The following is a 21,133-nucleotide window of genomic DNA, read 5'->3' as shown; positions in this document are numbered from 1 at the left end:
ATAACGGATAACACTTAGCTGTTCTGTAATCACTCAGTCAATTTGATAGATCATAAAAATAAACATAGCTGTTGTGTGGTCTGCTCAAAATACAGGAACATATCTTCATACTACTTCACCATAAAGTCATACAGAAATAAAATTGTTTACTGATCCTTCCCTCCAAATTAATATAAAAAGGGTTTTTATGCCTACTTATGTCATAGTAATTGGTTAAGCAATTTAATATTGCTGATGCACTTGAGTTCATCAATCTGGACCTTAGCAAAATAGGTAACTTTAATAATAATTAAAAAATCACCTCCTAATAATTTTCTAATTATTGTAATATTTGGGTCAGCAAAGTAACAACTAACTGTATACCTCCTACATTCAGCAGCATCTAGGCAAAAGCTCTCTATATCTGCAGGATACCTGCTCAAATTATAACATAACTATGGAATTAAACAGATTGCAAAATTTGTCCACATCAATTATTATGTTGTATAATAATGACCAGTAATATACACCATAGTTAGACACTGAGAAGGTTTACAAAATATGTTTTATGGAAAAATTGTTAATATTGAAAAATAATGCCATAAAGATTTTCAAATCCATCGTAACACAACAGCCTAAAGATCCTCGGAGTTTTACCTTTTGAAAACTGAGAGCATTTCTTTAACCTGATATGTCAGGTTTTGAATACACAAAAATTCAAACAGTAAAGAAAGTATCTCCATTTGATAGTGTGCGATTTACACTTTTTATAAGAATGTGCATTTTTTGCCATGTGCAAAGAGGGTTCAGTCCATAAATGATTTACACTGCCTATCTTAATGTACACTACATGACTTAAAGACACAACATTACAAATGAAACATCAGGAAACAATATTTTCCATATCCATCACATTCAATATTTAAAACTGAATTCCAAATATTCACCACTCTTGAAAATGTCAAACATTCTTCTACAATGAGCAACTGCTCAAAATGAAATTTAACTTGCAGGGATTTTCTACCAAAGGGTTTATTTTGCCCCAAAGTTGAACTATTTGCACAGGGTAATAGAGGTTACAGAGTACACTAACATACAAGAATACAGCATATCAGTATACTCTATATCAGTAAACTAATTAGCTAGAGAGGAAAATTAGATCCATGAAACAACTGTGCCTTTTCAAAAGAATCTGCCTATTTTCTCTCTTGCTTCACACATTGTTGGGGATACAATCTGGCAACCGTTGTCTAGTTTCTAACATCTTATCAAATTACTAATTCTTACATGCACCCAGTCAGAGCCAAGAAATTGTGGCCATTGAATCTCTAAGTTGCCTTGGTCAAGCAATCAATTGAAACCTAATAGATCAAGGCACAAAACTTCTGCTTATGTAATAGAGGGGGCATACTGACTTACATTTCCTTTTGCTAAACTAGCGACAATGAGATCAATTGTAATATTGCAACTGAACATCACTGATTCAGCAACACAAACAGAATCCAGTCTACCTAACACAATAGCACGCTTATCAACCAAACTATATCCAAAAACATAGTAAAAGAACAATTAACACCAACTTCCATCTATTTTGCAAATTTAACACCAACTTCTATTTATAGAGTGAATTTTAACTTAATAAAATATTGCAAGGCACTTAACGGGATCATAAATTGAACAATTCCACATGTTAATCAATTAATTATTTCTAGATTTGGGAGAGATTTGCATCATTTTAAAAGGAATTAAAGTGGTGCCAATGAACCATTTACTTCATGTCTCAACATCCCTCATCTATTAGAATGAGAGGGCTAATGACAAATATTACTTGTGGAATTCCATTGAATCAGACGGAAAAAAGAAACATTTAAAGTTCTATCAATCTGCAAATGCGTTTTGGAGAAAAAATTCAACAGGTAAAATATCTTGAACATTTCAGGTCAGCTCAAATTCCTGAGGAAGTCTCTGGCAGATAAATATCCTTGCAAACTGCACATTATCCATAATGTTGTGATCTATTAAAAGGTTCACAAACATTAAGTTTTGCTGCTTCTTGTACAAGACAGTGTTGGCTTCCCCAAACTACTGGGGAATACTGGGCAATAATATTCCACTGCTAACTCCTAGCCTTACACCAACTATTTTTTATAAAACATAAAAAACACTATGTTTTGTTATAAATTTAATCTAAAATGGTCTTACAAACTAGTTTTGTTTGTAGTATTAACCAATATAGAAGAGCTGCCACCTGTTACCCAGAAGCTTTTACAAAATTAACCAACCTATCATCGGATATCAAAGCTGTAACTAGATGTGGATTCAACAGGAGAATTATTCAGTTAATAGTCATTGGGCTGATGGTTCTAGCAAATTGACCAGATTTCTGTCCATTTGAGAATGCCACTGAAAGTCATTGGTTTGAATGCCTGCACTGACTGGGTGTTATCATTGCCCCATATTAAATACACTAACAGGCTAGAAAGGTTTAGAAATGTGATGGAGGAACAGGGATAATCAAGTCAGAGCAAAATAAAAATCAAGTTTGTTAATTTTTTTGTAGTTTCTGACAACACCAAATCCTTCATTTTTTCCTCATTTAGTTGGGATAGTACTGAAAACACTTAAGTTTCATTGCCGGAGGCAGTCCTGTAAAGAATTATTTTCAATTCAATAGAAAAACAAAATAGAAGCTAAAATCATATTTCAGTAATTACCAACTTAAAAAAAAACAACCTGGTGCTTTAATCTGGTTGTAATCATACATGGATAAATGCAACAGAATTGTGGAGTTTTAAAAACTGCAGTAACACAATAAGGTTAGAGTGAAGGAGTGTGCAAATGAATGGGAAAAAGGAGGAAAGGTGGAAAATAATGCAACAGAAGTTCTCTCAACCCTGGCACATTTCTCACAGTCTGAGGCATGCTGATTCAAAAAAACCATTTATCTGACAGGTATCTTCAGATTAAACAGGTAGAAAAGATGATCAGTATATTGAGGATATTCTCTCCACTTCCTAAAAGTTGCTACAAATCAAAAAGACAGATCGGCATATTCTTCCAATTGATCAGGGAATGCCACAGTGCACAACTTCACTAGTTCATAGGAGGGAAATGGAGCAAAATCCCATTGTACAAATGTATAATCATCGTCATAGCTCATCTTTATCCATCATTTCAAAGGCGTCTATCTCTTCCTTCCAGTCTGATAACAAGGAGTCTATTGTTCGAGCCTCTGTCTCTTGACTAATATTTGGATTGGATTCCTGCTCTGTCTCTACCTCATTATCAGCCCCTTCCTTCACCTGATCCAAAAACTGAGTACATGGTTCCTGTCCATCTTCAGAGCTCTCTTGACAATCTGTCCTTTGCACGTCCTGATCTTTGACATCAGCAGTATCTGAGGATGCATCTGTAGGTGTATTACTTGGATTCTGATCAGAACCAGTCAACATATCCAGAATTTCATTATTTAATTGTATCTTTGCACCAGGCATGATTAACTGATCACTGGCATCATCCTCGCTCACTGATTCATCAGCTTTCTCATTGCTTGGGATTTTAATGTAAGATACTGCTTCACTCTGACATTCAAAAGTAGTTGAACTCGGCTCTCTGGACTGCAAATCATCTTCAGAATTTTGTTCCGATTCTTCCATATCCGGATCTAAAATTCAAGTATTAAAATATTGTTAATGGTAAAATTGCAAGTGCAAATAATTGGACGTTATTGTTTTGAGTATTTTTGGTTATTTGCATTTGTGGGTTAAATTGTATGTAATTGTTGTATATAGCTCATCCTATATGACAAAACATCAATATTCTACACAACAGAACAACTGTAATTTTCAAATGAATCAGATACAAAATAATGCCAACAATATTTTTACAATATATTATAAATCTGACAATGGCCTATTAGTAAATTCTGTTTCAAATCACTAGATGGCCTTTAGCAGCAATTTCTTCCTGTTTAGATGACAAACCCAGAGTGACTGTAAAACTACCTTTTATAAATGATAAACTACATCACACAGAAGCAGACACAGCAAGCATTATTCAAACCCAAAGCCAGGAAGGAAGTTCTACATCTCAGCAATCCTGAGGTTTTAGACTATAGAACATCCCAACTACGCTTCATGCTTAGGTTTTGTCTCCATACTATCAGCCATCATCTTACAGACTGAAATTTAAGAGACTACTAGACAGGTATATGGAGGAATTTAAGGTGGGGGTTATACAGGAGGCAGGGTTTAAGGGTCGGCACGACATTGTGGGCCGAAGGTCCTGTACTGTGCTGTATTGTTCTATGTTCTATGTTCTAACGTGCTTCCTGTAGCTCTGCACAATGAACGTCTGATACTCACATACTTCAACCCATTCTTCCCTCTGTTTCTCCTCAGTGTTTTAGACCATAAGACAAAGGCACAAGATTAAGCCATTCGGTCCTCCATTCGATCATGGCTAATTTTCCCTCTGAATCCCATTCTCCTGCTAATTCTTCTCCCCATAACTTTACTAATCAAGAATCTATCAATCTCCACTTTAAAGATACCCAATTACTTGGCCTCCACGGGGGTCTATGGCAATGATTTCCATATAGATTCACAACTCCCTTGCTAAAGAAAATTCCTCCTCATAGACTGTTCTAAAGGGTTGACCTCTGATTCCAAGTTGTGCCCTTTAGTCCTAGAATCTCCCACTATTGGAAACATTCTCTCCAAGCCTTTCAATGATCAGTCGGTTTCAATGAGATAACCCCTCATTCTTTTAAACTCCAGCAAGTACAGGCCCAGAGCCATCAAGTACAGATCATATTTAACCCTTTCATTCCTGGGATCATTCTTGGAAACACCTTCTGTATCATCTCCACTGCCAGCAAATATCTTCTTGTATGCAGTGCCCAAAATAGCACAAGTCTCCAAGTGTGGTCTGACCAATGCCCTATAAAGTCGCAGCATTACATCCTCTTTAAATGAATGCTAACATTGCATTGGCCTTTCTTACTACCAACTCAACCGGCAAGTTAACATTTACAGAATCCTGCACTAGGACTCCCAAGCTCTTTTGCACCTCCAGTTTCTCAATCACTCCTTGTTTAGAAGATAGTCTATGCCTTTATTCCTTCTACCACGCAAACTTACACTAGCTGGACATTCTCTCTTCTTGTCTCTTTCACTAAGCAGAAGATACAAAAGCCCAAAAGCAGGTACCATCAGCTCAAGCACAGCTTCTATCTGCTATTATAAAACTTTTGAATAGTTCCCTAGTATGACAAAATGGACTTTTGACTTTACAGTCTACATTATGACCTTGCATCTTACTGTCTAACTGCACTGCACTTTCTCTATAACTGTAACACTTTATTCTGCACTCTGTTATTGCTTTGCCTTGTACCACCTCACTGTTGAAATGAATTGATCTGTATGAAACGGTATGCAAGACAAGTTTTTTCACTGTACTTCAGTACATGTGACAATAATTAATCAATTTAGCCATTTTAATTTACCTTATTTATAAACATGCATTGATCATATTATCTTACATGGCCCCACTTCTTCCATGTTATCAATCAGATTTAAGATCAGCTCAGATCATTTCCTGAGAACTCCATTCACCACCTTATTTCCTTCCAATCTTACACCTCTGGAAACAACCCTCCTGAAAAAAATTCCAACCATAGTATTTCTACAACTTTTAATCTGCTCAATCATACCTTTACACCTCAAGGTCATTTATTGGTATGCTGATTTCATCCCTGTTCCCTACATTCTAAGGGACACAGGATTTGGATGACTATGCTGGATAACAAACTTGTCTATTCATGCCAGGCAACATAACTAAATACTAACATAACATCACATAAAACAAACCAGAACAGATCCTGCTCTCTTCTACACTATTTAGAATGCTTCAGAAACATTAAAAAATCCCAGCTGTTTTCCAGAAGCAGTACTGGCATCAGCACAAACCCACCATCCAACACTTCCTTCTTCTTTCCATCAAGTCACTTGTTTACTATTTTTGCCTTGAGTAATACTATCTGTCCTTGCCACTTTCCTCCTTCCCTTAGTCCAAACAAAAGCTCCCCTTGTGCTGTTGTCTTCCTTTCACTTTCCACAGATGCTCCCTGACCTGCCAAGTATTTCCAACATATGCTTTTTTCGTTCAAAATTTACAGCATTTGAATCTATTCTGCTTTTCAATTCAAATTAGTTGCCAACCTACCCTAGTCCCAAAATGATTAGTTTAACTCCATCTTCAGGCCCTGCACGATCCACCCCACCCCATTTTTACCAAATTGTCCATGTAAACCAATCTCCTGCAGCCTTGACTCTAGTCCAATTAAACCATTCATTAGTTCTGCCTCCCAGGTTAGCTCTTAACAGTAATCCTAGCGTACTGCCTCCATACCCTTTAAAACTACCCTTCTCCTTAAAATCCTGCCCTCAATTTCTCAGTCACTCCAAACTGCAGATCCATCTCCAAGATTTTCCTCTCAGAAATCCTTGACAGTATCATCACAGCCCACATCACCATCCTCTGCCATTTCTCATTGTTCTGCTATTCAGATTCATTGTTTAATATTATACCCATCTGTCTAGTTCAGTCAATTTATCTTCTGCAATGGCTTCTCCCCCCACTGCTTAACTGATGCTTTTGGAGGCTTACTTTCATTAAAACTAATGGCATGAATTAGAATGCTGGAATCACAATTGTATTGCTATGGACAAGAACTAAAGGTTGAGAAAAAGGAAGAAAAGCTGAATGGATTTTAAACTGACAGCCATTACTACACACTTCCTATATGTTTTCCAAATGATATCCTTTGACATACAAACACATAATATACATGGCCAGGTATGATGTTGACCAGAAGTAAGATTAAATTTTAAAATAAACTTCTTACTAATGTAATTTCTAATTCTTTTACCTTTAATAATTGTGGCTGTTATTTTTGTCCATGTGACGCAAAAAAAGAAGCAACACTGGTTACAAAAATCATTCTATGATTGGTCTAATTATACATGCAAATGTTTATTCACACACAACCTATGAATAATAGTTCAAGATGTTGAGTTACATCTGACTCATGAACAATTACCACCTACTTTCCATCATCAGAACTGAGGGAAGATCGTGTTAACCAGTAGCACTTACATGCAAGTACCCTGTTCATTTTGGATTCTGCCAGGAGCAATTGGCTGCAGATTTCATTTCAACCTTGACTCAAACACGAACAAATGAACAATTTTCCAAAGAGGCGAATGCATGATATCAAGGCAGAAATTGGCAGAAAGTTCAAACAAAGACCCGAGGAAACCATGATACAATTTACAGTGGATCAAAAAAGTGGCCTTCACCACTTCTCAAGATAATCAAAAAAGAAATTCTCTATTGTTTGGAATTGAACTTGACATTAACAATGAATCAGGGGCCATCCACATCAGCTCAAGAATTCCCTCAATATAGTGTTCTTCATATCTATCTTCAAATGATCTAACAGTCTCTCAGAAGATCAGATGTATGCTAATGAATGCACACTGTTCAATTCACAAGCAATAAAATAATCTAAAACAAGACCAGGACATTATCCAAACTTCAGTAGGCAGTAGCACTTACAGTAACTTTCATCAATCCCTTGAGTTTCAGGCAATGACCATCTGCAAAAACAAAAGGTCTAACCACCTATCCTTTACACTTCATGACAGTGTCATTACCTCGTCTTCCACATTTTCTAAGGCTGTCATTGAGCAGAAGCTTAATTACATAGATCACATGAATACTGTGAGTGTGAGAATAGGCCAGAGGCTAGAATTCTCAACATATGATTCACCTCTTGATTTCCTAAAACTTCTCCATTCACTACAAGATACAATTCAGACATGTGATGGAATATTTTGCAACCTGTTGTAGAAATGCAGCTCCAACAACACTCAAGATACATAACAGCAATCAGATTGACCAGGATAAACCAGGCCATCTGACCAACTTCAAATTTAATATCATGAACATTTCTTCCTTCACCACAGCTGCAATAACCATTGTCAACAAGACTCATTGCAGCACACTCACAAACCTCTTTTGACAGCACCTTACAAATTCACTGCCCCTCTCACTTAGAAGGCCAAGTAGAATAGACAAATGGGAACACCACTGCAAGAGAGATAAACTCTATATCACACCCCATACTGATTTGATTGGGATGTTTCCTCAATACCAGCACCCTAAACTCCCTATCCAACAACTACCTAACCATGACACAATTTACAGTGGATCAAAAAAAATGGCCTTCACCACTTCTCAAGGATAATTTGGATAGGCAACTTGTGCTGGTCTTAATACTGTTCTTCTCAAATTTCTAAAAATAACTAATGCAAAACCTCTTAGATTCACAATTGTTTTGTCAGATTAATAAATTTAATCCCAAAAATTACGTGTCTGTCCCAAAATAGCAATAAGGGTTAGCATTCAGAGTTCTGGCACCATTATTTATTCTGCACCCAAAATAATGATATCCAGTTAAAGAAAACAGGAGAAAGAGAACACCATTTTTATTTAATAAAAAGAAAAATGAGTCAATAGGCTTAACTAAAAAATAGGGAAAGAGACAATAGATATAAAAGTAAGCAAAAGAGACATGAGGTAGGAGAATTAAAGGAAATTAATTTGCATTCATTCCTTTAATGGTTGAGCATTTAATGTTTGGAACATTGGGTTAAAAGTAAAGTAACAATCCCAGTCCTGACATCTGTGCTGCTTCACTCCAGAAATAATGACGTTTAATTCAGTGTTAGTTTGTGCGATGTGAAACACTGGGCACTGACAACATGCAACAGTATTTTAGATTGCAGAAAGATAGGTTTATCAAGCATGGAATGCTATAAACTTTAAGCTACATTTAAAAAAGGAGCATGATAAATCACTCTGGGCATAGAATGACTTTCTGTCTGTTTAAATTTACCTCTATCTTTTGCTTTATCTGAGAGCAACACTTCTACTTCCTGATATTCCCGCATAGCATCAATGATGATAGTTCCTTCCTTATTGAAGAGGAAAAGCATTGGGATTGTAACATCATCCGTGTTCTTTCCATCACCAGCCATCTGGAAGAGGGGGGCTGTGTCACTGCTACTTCCTTCATTGTCATCTGTCCAATAGTAAATCCAGTTAAAACAATGGTAGAATACAAAAGGAAAACCAAAATCTTTAGTGCCTATTAAGTTTTTTCTTTTGCAGAAAAGAACTAACAAATGACAGTTTGGCTCATTTTAAGCCACACAGATGACTGAACCTCACATTCGACACTGTCATTGAGGAATCATTTTCCACCTTCAGGTGATGATTAAATCAACGCAGACTGTCCCAACACTGTTGCAAATCCATATTCCAGTAAAGAAATGTTCACTTTTCTACATTTTTCTTTAAATGAGATGGTTGGATAGTGCCAGATGCAGAGCACTCCATTTTAGGGCCCTGAACTAACTAGAAAAAGGTTCCTAGTACCACACATACACTGATTTGCAACCCATTAAATTTGGTCTACACTGCAGAATGAGCTTTTATAAACAAGTTTCAATAAATGACAAATAGCATCCAAATATAAAAGAATGCAAAACAACTCTTAATCAATTTCAGTGTTTTTGACAAGTATGTTAAGGACTAATTTGAAAAATGTGGCACCTAATTTGTACCCATCAACAATATATTAAAAATTCAAGTTCCTAAAAGCTTCATTAAATCACATTAATGAAAATCATATGCATTTGAGAATATCAATTTTTACAACAATTTGAACAAAAATGCTAAAATGGACTTAATTTACATGTGCAGCAATACAAAAAATTAACCAGGATGCATAAATTTAAACACACAACCACCATTGCCCTTGGTACAGCTTTGTGACCAGATTCTATTTAATAATTCATCTATTCTTAAAGCAGCAGCACTTGTCATATACTGCATTTCTTTGGCAACTGGATTTATACACATGAATGGTAATACAAATAAGGTTACGAGTACTGTGATTCAGATTGGGGAGAAGGATGAAGACAACGACTTTGATTTTCTCATTGTTGGGCGAGAAGAAATTGAAATTCAGATACAAGTGGATGTCATGAGTGTTTTTAAGCACAAAGGTTGTGGAAGGATCAAGAGAAACAAGATACAATTTGTGTATTCAATCTTCCAAACTTAAATATGACATCACCAAGAGGCAGCAAGTAGCACAGCAGAGAGCCCAAGAAAGATCTTTGTAGGATTCCAGTAGTCACCAGGCACAGACAATGCGGCAAATGGACAGATAAAATGACACCTAGAGAACTCCAGCCCTTTTAGACAACAGATGGAGCAGTAATCAAATCACAAACAAGAGAAAATCTGCAGATACCAGAAATCCAAGCAACGCACACTTCAGCAGGAAGGGTCTCGGCCCGAAACGTCGACTATGCTCTTCACCGTAGATGCGCTTGGCCTACTGAATTCCACCAGCATTTTGTGTGTGTTGAACAGATGCAGCAGGGTGTTTTTGTTGATTGTTGCAGTGGAATCAGAGGGATCTTGGGGTCTGTCCATAGGACGCTCAAAGCAGCTGTGCAGGTTAACTCTGTGGTTAAGAAGGCGTACGGTGTATTGACCTTCATCAATCGTGGAATTGAATTTGGGAGCAAAGAGGTAATGTTGCAGCTATATAGGACCCTGGTCAGACCCCACTTGGAGTACTGTGCTCAGCTCTGGTCACCTCACTACAGGAAGGATGTGGAAGCCATAGAAAGGGTGCAGAGGAAATTTACTAGGATGTTGCCTGGATTGGTTGGGGAGCATGCCTTATGAGAATAGGTTGAGTGAACCTGGTCTTTTCTCCTTGTGATGGAGGATGAGGAGTGACCTGATAGAAGTGTATAAGAAGATGAGAGGCATTAATCATGTGGATAGTCAGAAGCTTTTTCCCAGGGCTGAAATGGTTGCCACAAGAGGCCAGGTTTAAAGTGCTGGGGAGTAGGTACAGAGAAGATATCAGGGGTAAGTTTTTCACTCAGAGAGTGGTGAGTGCGTGGAATAGGCTGCTGGCAATGGTGGTGGAAGCGATCTTTTAAGAGGCTTTTAGATAGGTACATGGAACTTAGTAAAATAGAGGGCTATAGGTAAGCCTAGTAATTTTTAAGGTATGGACATGTTCGGCACAACTTTGTGGGCCAAAGGGCCTGTATTGTGCTGTAGGTTTTCTATGTTTCTATGGAATCAAAGAAAACCAGATTGAATAACTCATCACTGTAATCCTTACAGAAATTAAGTGACAGACTCAGGCAAAACATGAAAAACAGGATAATAAGTGTGCATGTCATTAAAACCAGCATCAAAATGCAGTTTGGTACTTCAGCTGTATTGATATAACCTTATCAGTGACACAGTAATAACTCAGTGGGATGTTCATTATTTGAATAATGCTCTACATGAAAGTGAAAACAAGAATTGTATATCTTACCAATAACAATGCCCCCTATCGCCCCAGCTTTCTGTGCATTCCGTGCTTTCTCAGCAAACATGCAGTGACCTCGTTGCATCAGGGCAATTTTTCCCTTTATTGCTTCGGGATTTGTTACTTCTGAACAGCCATTGTAGGGCTCACTCTTTGCAACATAACCTCGTACCTATGAAGAATTTTGAAATGCAGAGATGTAATTAATGTTTACACAGCAAGTCATTGTCAGTCTGCACTGCCACTTGAAGCTGACAATCCGATTATTCTATAATTGACATATCTCCTATTCAAGTACGATATTACTAAAATTGATTTCTGCACCATTTTTCCAGTTTTTCACTGTTCTTAGCCTGCTCACCAAGTGCAAGGCTTGCAACAGCAGTATCGGTAGAGGAAAAGGGTCTAGCTAATCAGCTGACCAACCAGAGTTTCCATTTATTGATCAGGTCACTATCAATACTTGGTGTACAGAATTCTTTGCTCACCCCAACTGTAATAATTCAAATTTCTACAATCACAAACTAGAAAAATGCTCCCCCAATTTTCTGCCAATTTTTGTGACATCAATAGAAAACTCTCCGTCAAATCTCTGTCTGCCACTCCCCTTCCAAAGAAAAAAAGACCTTAATTCAGAGAACCTTTCTGGAAATTGCAAGTGGACTTTTAACTTTTGTATCTAAGCTTTAATATTTTAAAACATTTAATCCTAGTGAAGGTAAAATCTTTGCACTTGCCTACAAACAACTTTGCAGGTGCCCTTATTTCTCTTGAACAGATCCCACAGACAGGCTGGTACTATTAGTGGCATTATTAATGAGTATTTCTGTATCAGAATCAGGTTTAATATCACCTGCATATGTCGTGAAATTTGTTACATTGTCATATTTAACTATGAGCATTGATGTTAAAACAGGAAACCTGAAACATATGCTGTCTGTTGGTTCGTTGCTGAATCCAATGATAGTAATAAGCAGATCCAAAGCCCAAAATCAAGTATCCCTGGGTCAAAGACTCTGCCAGGTTGTGAATTTTAAGAAATACAGTTTATTTTTGTTACTTAACAAATCTTCCTTATCTTATTCCAAAAATTGGGCATCTTGGGTAATCCCGACTCAGAGGAGAGAAGTAAGGCAAGTGTGAATACAGTGAAAAACTTGGATAAGATTGTGATGAGCCAAACCTTCCAATGTCTGTTTTTTGGATAATTTCAGCAACAGCTCCATTAAGAATTTAAAACATTTGTAATTTGAATCCCTTTTTTAACTGGATACCAATGCTGGAGTTTATAGGCTGGAATTTTGAATAGAGTTCTGGATCTGTTGTTGAACTGAACAAAAAAGTCTAAATGAGAATTTCTGGATTTGCTAATATCAGAATATTAAGATGTAAGCAATTTAATGAAACATGCAGAAACTAAACGGAACAGTTCACAAGAAGGTATTGTTCTCATGATATTACAGCAGCCTTGCACTCTGAGCCCCCCCCCAAAAGTCACGAGGAATACTGAGACACAACCCAGTCATTCAGTATATTTGCTGCTATCTCTCCAGAAGATAACATTCATCCTCTCATAGGATTGGGATTCACCAGTAACTTTGGAGTTGCCCATTAACTTGACAGAATTAATAAGCAAACAGAATTTAAGATGACATGAATGTGTATTTTTATTTATATTTGTATTTTCATCTGGCAACATCCAGTATCAACTTCAATAACCCTGAAATTCTATCACTGCCATCACAGCATTGTCTTTATGCCCCTCAACCAGATAAATATTTACAGCAATAGTCTTAATTTTATCACTTGAATTGTGTTTATCCTGCAGAATCCTTCAAAACATACAATTATCTTCCTTCAAATTATACTTAAAAGGCAAAATATTTTTGCTTCTCAGTGGCAGTCAATAGCCTGTTACCTCACAGCTCCAACAATTTATGCTCAGTCCTGACCTCCAGTGCTACGTGGAATTTGTGCTTTCTCCAGCTTCCTCACCCATCCCAAAAACACACAGGCTGGTTGGTTAACTGTCCCTAGTATGTGGCTAAATGTTAGAATCTGGGGTAGTTGGTAGGAACATGGGGGAGAATAAATTGTGATTCGTGTGACTGGATATTCATAAGGTTGCAATCTCTGAGGACCTAAAGGCTCATTTTCTTGCAGCAAGGCTTTAAAATGACAACTTCATGTGTCTATTTTAGTAATGTTGAATGTATTTATACCAAAACTATCAAATAATAGTAAACATTTTTTGAGTGTATTTATCTTATATAGCAACTGAAATTGCCATATACCATAGAAGTTACACTAGGTCCGTAAATCAGTACTCAAATGCCAATTAATATTAGTAAACTCATACCCCACTAGTAATTTTGGAAAGCTCTGTCCCAAACTGTGCTGGTCCAGCTGTGAGTACCACTCGACCGAGGAATGGAGGGGAGACAATTTGGACAGCCCGAGGTGGCAGCTGCTCCTTCTGCTGCTGACTAGATAATTCAATCATCTCCTGCATGAAACGCAGTCCGTCCTCTGCATCATGTGCACTTGCTGCCTGAGGGAGAAGGAAACAATCAAATTCACTCGTTATTGCATTTATTCTTCCCTTGATACAAAAGACAGTGATTTCTCATTTTTGTTTCCACTTCCATCCTTTGAACATGTAGTGTTTTAGAACTGATTGAAAAACAAATGTTTCAGCAGATTTGTGCACATCTTTACTCATATTCAGTTTCTTGGCTTTTGTTTAGATATGAACAATGGAGGTTATTTCCGAGGCACTGGGAGTCTGTGTACTTAGTATTTTCCTTGTAGATTACGTAAGGAATTTCTGACTTTTTAAACCATAGAATCCCATTTAAAACTCTTTCATGTTCAGCAAACAGTTTAACCATGTAACATATAACCATATAACAATCACAGCACAGAAACAGGCCATCTCGGCCCTCCTAGTCCGTGCCGAACTCTTAATCTCACCTAGTCCCACCCACCCGCACTCAGCCCAAAACCCTCCACTCCTTTCCTGTCCATATACCTATCCAATTTTACCTTAAATGACACAACTGAACTGGCCTCTACTACTTCTACAGGAAGCTCATTCCACACAGCTATCACTCTCTGAGTAAAGAAATACCCCCTCGTGTTTCCCTTAAACTTTTGCACCCTAACTCTCAAATCATGTCCTCTCGTTTGAATCTCCCCTACTCTCAATGGAAACAGCCTATTCACATCAACTCTATCTATCCCTCTCAAAATTTTAAATACCTCGATCAAATCCCCCCTCAACCTTCTACGCTCCAATGAATAGAGACCTAACTTGTTCAACCTTTCTCTGTAACTTAAGTGCTGAAACCCAGGTAACATCCTAGTAAATCGTCTCTGCACTCTCTCTAATTTATTGATATCTTTCCTATAATTTGGTGACCAGAACTGTACACAATATTCCAAATTTGGCCTTACCAATGCCTTGTACAATTTTAACATTACATCCCAACTTCTGTACTCAATGCTCTGATTTATAAAGGCCAGCGTTCCAAAAGCCTTCTTCACCACCCTATCTACACGAGACTCCATGTTTGCTTTCTGTTTGCTTTCAGAAATCTATTAAAATATGCACTGAGCTCTTAAATTTTCTTGTTCATCTAGTGCAGTGATGTCAAACTCAAGGCCCGCGGGCCATATCCGGCCCGGCGTACAATTATATCCAGCCCGCGAGATCATTTTAGATAGATCTATTATTTTAATTATTAATGGCCCAGCGATATGAAGCCTATGATTGTAAGTTAATACCAATCATAAAAATAATGCTTGCTCAGCAGTCTTCTTCATAAGAAACAGAATTTGTGAAGTGAAACACTTTGTAGTTATAGCAGAGACTGAGACACATGAGAACAGGCTGAAAAAACGGAGGCAATGAAAGCTGCGTTCGCACACGCCTGACTGATCCGGCCCGCATGAAGCTGCATTTTGCCCAATCTGGCCCGTGACCTAAAATGAGTTTGACACCCCCGATCTAGTGATTATGCAGAAATGCCATCTGCCTATATTTAGTACATTTATTTATCATTACTTGCAATGCTTCACACAGAATCTCCATGTACTGTTTTTTGGTATTAGTTCCATTTTATTAACAATGATTTTTCACACATTCATTAAATTCACTGGATTTCTCACCAGATTTGTACTTTAAATAGTATATTTCTGTTTAGCACTTTCAATAACAAAAACAAAGCAGCTGCTTCACCTGGTTTGCATGCTGAACCAACTGGACTCGGCCATCCTTGAGGTGAATTAGACTGACTCCCATTTTCTTCAGTAACTCAAGGTGCTCAGGATTGTTGGCCATAAAATCTCTAGCCCTCAGATGTGACCTGACCCCAGGACCATCGCCACCTACCTCTCTGCAACAAAGGAAAGTCACAATTTTACATGACATTTCTGACTTGGGGGGGGGGGGGGGTGTGGAAGGGGGAATTTAAGTTACAGGACTGGACTTCATTTCCTGCAGTAAAGTACCTTCATAACTTAGCATCTTTAATTTTAGTTTCAGTTCGCTCATTTGTACGTTATTAGGATTTTGCAAAAACAGGTTTCAACACCAAAAACACCATCGTTAACCCTGTTAAACTAAAGCAAACCTGTGTAACCTGTATAACCTAAATGTACTAAGCTTACTTACGACTCCATACTGAAATACAACACCCTGGTATAACACAGCATGTATACTAAATTACTCAACTGTTTCTGTGGTTTTACAGCAACTCTAAACTGACATGTACATTTATACAAACAAATATTATCACCCAATAAATGGTCATTCACAGATGCTTGAATACCATGAGATGAGTGTGGCACAAGCCAAGTGTAAGCATTCATTTCAGTAAAATATAATCATTACATTTTTATGGTTTAAAAAAATACCCAGACTCTGATTGTATCTGGCATCACAATGTCTTGAGTTTAGTATTAGTAATTCTTACTGTCGAGTGCTGGTCTTTGGGCAAGTTTTGTCCACCACATTTTTAAAGGGTTCACGAATGCTGTCGGCATAAGAAGGATCATTTGGGAACAGAACTTGTGTATTAGGGCATGACCAATCAAAGTTGCTGTCATCCAAAACTACATAATTTGTTGTCTAGAAGGAGAATAAAAATAAAGTCATACTTTGCATCTGCATGTTTAGAAGTAAAAACAGAAAACGTTAGCAAAACCCAGCAGGTTCAGGCAGCATCTGTGGATGGTCTTATAACAGTGGGGTAGAAGCTATCCTTGAGCCTGATGGGATGTACTTTCATAATTACGTAACTTTTGTCCCATGGCAAAGTGGAAAAAAACTGTTGGGTGGGTGGGATCTAGCTTACTGAGACAGCAAAGGTATAGACAGAGTCCATAGAGGGGAGGTTGGTTTCCTGAGCTGTGTCAACATCTTTGCAGTTTCTTGTGGTCACGGGCAGAATAGTCACAATGTATCCAGATCGAGTGCTTTCTGTGATACATTGATAGAAACTGGTGAGGGTATGCCAGATTTCTTTAGCCTCCTGAGTAAGTAAAGGTGTCGATGTGCTTTCTTGCCCGTGGTGTCTTCATGGTTGCAACTGGTTCATTCCTAGGAACTTAAAGCTCTCAGTCCTTTCAATATCAGCACCACTGATGAAGAAAGGAGTATGCATTAACCCTTTCTTTTGTTCTGCTGTCATTGAGGGAAAGGCTGTTGTCATGACACCATTTCACTAAACTCTCTATCTCTTTCTTCTGCTCCTATTCATCATTATGTGAGACATGGCCCATCTACAGTGGTATCATCTGTAAACTTGTACATGAAGTTAGGGCAGAATCATGAGTAATCAGGCATCTTCTCTGAGGAGCATCACCTTGCTGCAATGGAGAGGCTTGTGAGTTCCTGAGCTGTGTCTTCTTGAGCTTAGCTGCTGCTAGGCTCACCCATGCTGGTTAGGTTAAGGGGGAGGCTCCAGACAAACAGCAACCCAACCCAGATTTCATGACACACGACACATCACAACAGAAATGAAGGCTACGGCAGTGAAGGGTCCCCAGTCGACTTGCTTTCCACACCACAGTACCCTAACACCAATTAATCAAGAACCGTGTGGTGGCTGTCCATGAAACAGCCTCCCCACATTAAACAAGGTCACGCGTTGGCCTTCACTATGAAGGGAATGACCCCATAGGAGAACATGATACTCCACTCGAGTGACCGTACTTCTATACAGGGAGTAGAGGGCTGAGAATGCAGCCAGTGTTAATAACTGTGACTGTGGTATTGCTGCCCATCCTTACTGGCTGCAGTTTATAGGTCAAGAATTTGAGAATTCTGTTGCAGAAGAAAGAGATGTTAAGCCTTAGGTCTAGGAGCTTGGAGGTGAGTTTGCTTGGAATTATACAAAGTACATTATCAAATTACCATATACTACCCTCAGGTTCATTTTCTAGCACTGAAGGCAGAGCTGTAGTAATGAACAATAATATAACAGCTGTCTTTACTGTACAGCTACTCCAGGGATAAGTGTAGAGCCATGGAGATTTGTCTGCCATTGACATGTTCCAGCAATAGACAGCTTGCAGGGATCAAGGTTGTCTGGGAGGCTGGAACAAATGCAGGCCAGGACAAGCCTCTTCAAGCATTTCATGATGGTTGATATCAGAGCTACTGCGCATTAGTCATTAAAGCACATAACCTTGTTCTTTTTAGGTACTGGGATGATACTGGTCTTCTTAAGCAGTTGCAAACCTGCTTTTTTCTTCTTGTGTGCTTAAGATGCACAAACAAAAGCACAATATTTTGATTATTAAAAATCAAATATAAATCGATGAACTAACCAACTCATGTAAATTCTTTCATTACAGTCGCTGTAATTTTTTTTAGAAGACTTTGTAGAAAGTACTGAAAATGCATGTCAATCAGGATCCGGGGGAAGAAAATAACCTTTTGAGTCCTGAATGAAGGGCCTTGGTCTGAAATGTCAACTCTTTATTCCTTTCCATGGATGTTGTCTAACCTGCTGAGTTCCTTCAGCAGTTTGTGCATGTCAACCTTTTGGGTTTGGTTCTCAAAAATCAAGGGACAAACTCCGCAAAAAAAAAATCAGTTATTCTCTCATTGGAGACCATACACAGCATATGATAAGGGATCTTCCTTATAAAAATCAATGGTAGTGGATTTCTTTTTGGAAATACTAAACATTTAAGTGTTATTTTACATCCATTCAGCTGCTCATAAAATACATACAGTTTAAGAGATAATAATACACTAATAATTTGATAGAACATGATGATTTAAAGTTGTGATTACAGTAGATCAGTCTATGTAAAGCAATAATATCAAAGCTCAAATGAAGATAATCTAAAAGCAAACTTAAATTTGTAACTTTAATTGTTTTGCTTATCTATATATATTCCATTCACATTTGCAATATTCCAGTAAATATTGTCACCTACTTCATTTTTCTTATCCTTGGTGAAGTTGGTAGAAAGCCAAAGTGGCAACAGGTGGGCCTCAGTGGTAAAGATATAATCCTCAACATCGAAGAGAACATCCTCTTTCTCAGCAAATAGAAGAAACAGGTATTTGAACATTTCAGCCAAGAAAAAGGAATCCATTCTGTGTAAAAATTAAAATATTAAAATCTAATTTTTATTTACACTAAAGTGTAACAAAAGTGATGTATTTTTATATAACTTTATTTGGGATTGTGATTGTGTCATCTCGCAGCATGCCCAAATCACATGGATATCTATGTGTTGAGAATTCTGTGGTAACAAGTTCAAAAGTATTAAAAGAGATAACTCTGCAAATTGTTCAGCCTCATAAATTAGTTAATTGATAATTGACTCACAGCTCTCATTCAAACTTAAGGGGTTAGGTATACAAAACCTATTATATATTAGAGGACATATATACCATTTGGAGAAATTCAGGGTATGGAAGTCAAATTAATGCAGGCAGGTTTAAAATAATTGATCTAATATTTCTGTATGAAAAGAGAAAATAAAAAATGTTTAGTTATTTAAAAAAGATCTGATTCTCAAGAGCCATACTTCTGTTTTCCTTTTTCAGGAAGAAAATAAACGATGGATCTCAAAACAGAATTTTTAATATTGTTCAGATTGATTACTTATTTAATAAATCCTTTACAATTTTATAAGCATTTCATAATACAATGATACTTGGATAACGAAAAGTTACAAAAAGCAAGATAACCCAATACTGCATATTGCCAAATGTGACATGATGCTCATTTACCCAGGTATTTTACCAAAAGCCAAACTAAATGTCAAGACAAAAGACAAAGGAAACAACCAAGAATTGGGCCTACATACATATTTAATTACTTGCTTTTATGGTCGTAAGGTGCAATTTGGAATTGACTCATGAACAATAGAAAAATAAACTTTCTAAAAAGAGCTATTCCATAATACAACTTACATAATACCCAAGCATTACTATAATTACTGCATACTTCTAACCAGCTTCAGTTTTTCAGTGATATGACAGCAAAGATTTAAGGAATTCAGTATGATACTTCTATGTAAGATTTAATGCTTCTCACAAGAGGTCAAATTCCTGTAAAATTGAGAGAGTGTTGCTCTGTTTGACTGTTCTGTCCTCTTGAGTGCAAGTAAAAGACTCAATAGAAATGTCTAACTTCAAGATTAAAAATTTTGCTTATTATAAATGATTTAAAAATCTTCCCCTCTTTCTCTGGATCATTGTTTCTATTAGGCGAGTAAACAAAAAAAAATCAAGAAAAGCTGCAGTAAGCATTTGATTAAAAAAGATTTTTTTTTCCCAAAACCTTATCAAAAACATTGGAAATTATCCTACCTACACTCACAAAAGTGTCAGGTTGGATAGATTATGGGGATGTACAAAAATTTACTGGGCATGGCATAGAATGTAGAAACTATATAAATTACAAACATAAGCCCTAATTAGGCCTGGCTAAAGTAAATAGGAATCACACAGTTCCCAACGGCATAGTGGTCAAAAACAAAAGCTGCAAAGATATAAGGTTAGGAAGAAAAAGATCAGAGGCCACCACTGAAAATTGCTTTTACTCTGGAAACCACTGCCTCAAAGGGTGATAACTACTGAAAACATAATATTTAAGAACCTTTATGAGAATCTAGTATGGCATAAATTACAAAGCTAAAAACCAAAGTCTAGAAATAGGGATCCATCTGAATTACTTTTATTTCAAGTTGAAATGGGGTAAATAACCACACTGTACAATAAATATCCATTCCAGAAAAATACACAAACTTGGAGTTAACTTTATGAATGGTTTGGTGACTAATTATTAGAAACAGAATGATAAGAATAAAATTACCAGGATTGATAGGTGGTGTTCCTAGTGATCCGTAATTGGATTCAGACATTTTAATGCTTACTTCAGTGAAAGGAAGAGAGAACCAATAAAAAGTTAGGAAGAGACTGACCTGTCCTCATGGCTTCCTGTACGAACATCTTTCATTGCTGCAAAGCCACATGGTACACGGGCATACTTATTCAGGTTTTCAATGATAGTCTTTCCCACCTCCAGGTAATATTTATCCCCTGTCGCCTGTTTACAGTAATAGTCGTCATTAACACTTAAATAGCAGCTACTGGTCCAGAATTGTGCATGAATTCTTGCATTTTTCAAATACAATTTTAAAATGAAG

At 37.2% G+C, this 21,133-nt stretch overlaps 1 protein-coding gene across 1 annotated transcript in view; it reads right to left on the bottom strand.

The window, feature by feature from the left end:
* Nucleotides 1-525: 525 nt before the first annotated feature.
* edem3 (ER degradation enhancer, mannosidase alpha-like 3) overlaps nt 526-21,133 on the bottom strand; it is a 69,647-nt gene continuing 49,039 nt past the window's right edge. Inside the window, exons 13-20 of the mRNA XM_059984526.1 lie at nt 20,909-21,033; nt 18,908-19,070; nt 16,432-16,586; nt 15,696-15,852; nt 13,815-14,006; nt 11,462-11,627; nt 8,942-9,127; nt 526-3,643 (exon numbers count right to left, since the gene is read on the bottom strand). Coding sequence (XP_059840509.1) covers nt 3,129-3,643; nt 8,942-9,127; nt 11,462-11,627; nt 13,815-14,006; nt 15,696-15,852; nt 16,432-16,586; nt 18,908-19,070; nt 20,909-21,033 — 1,659 coding nt within the window. The 3' untranslated portion in view covers nt 526-3,128. The remainder of the gene's footprint in view (nt 3,644-8,941; nt 9,128-11,461; nt 11,628-13,814; nt 14,007-15,695; nt 15,853-16,431; nt 16,587-18,907; nt 19,071-20,908; nt 21,034-21,133) is intronic.

This window comes from Hypanus sabinus, chromosome 11 (assembly GCF_030144855.1).
Source record: "Hypanus sabinus isolate sHypSab1 chromosome 11, sHypSab1.hap1, whole genome shotgun sequence".
NCBI classification, from domain to species: Eukaryota; Metazoa; Chordata; class Chondrichthyes; order Myliobatiformes; family Dasyatidae; genus Hypanus; species Hypanus sabinus.
Note: the sequence above shows the minus strand (reverse complement) of the source record. Positions and strands in the feature narration are given on the sequence as shown.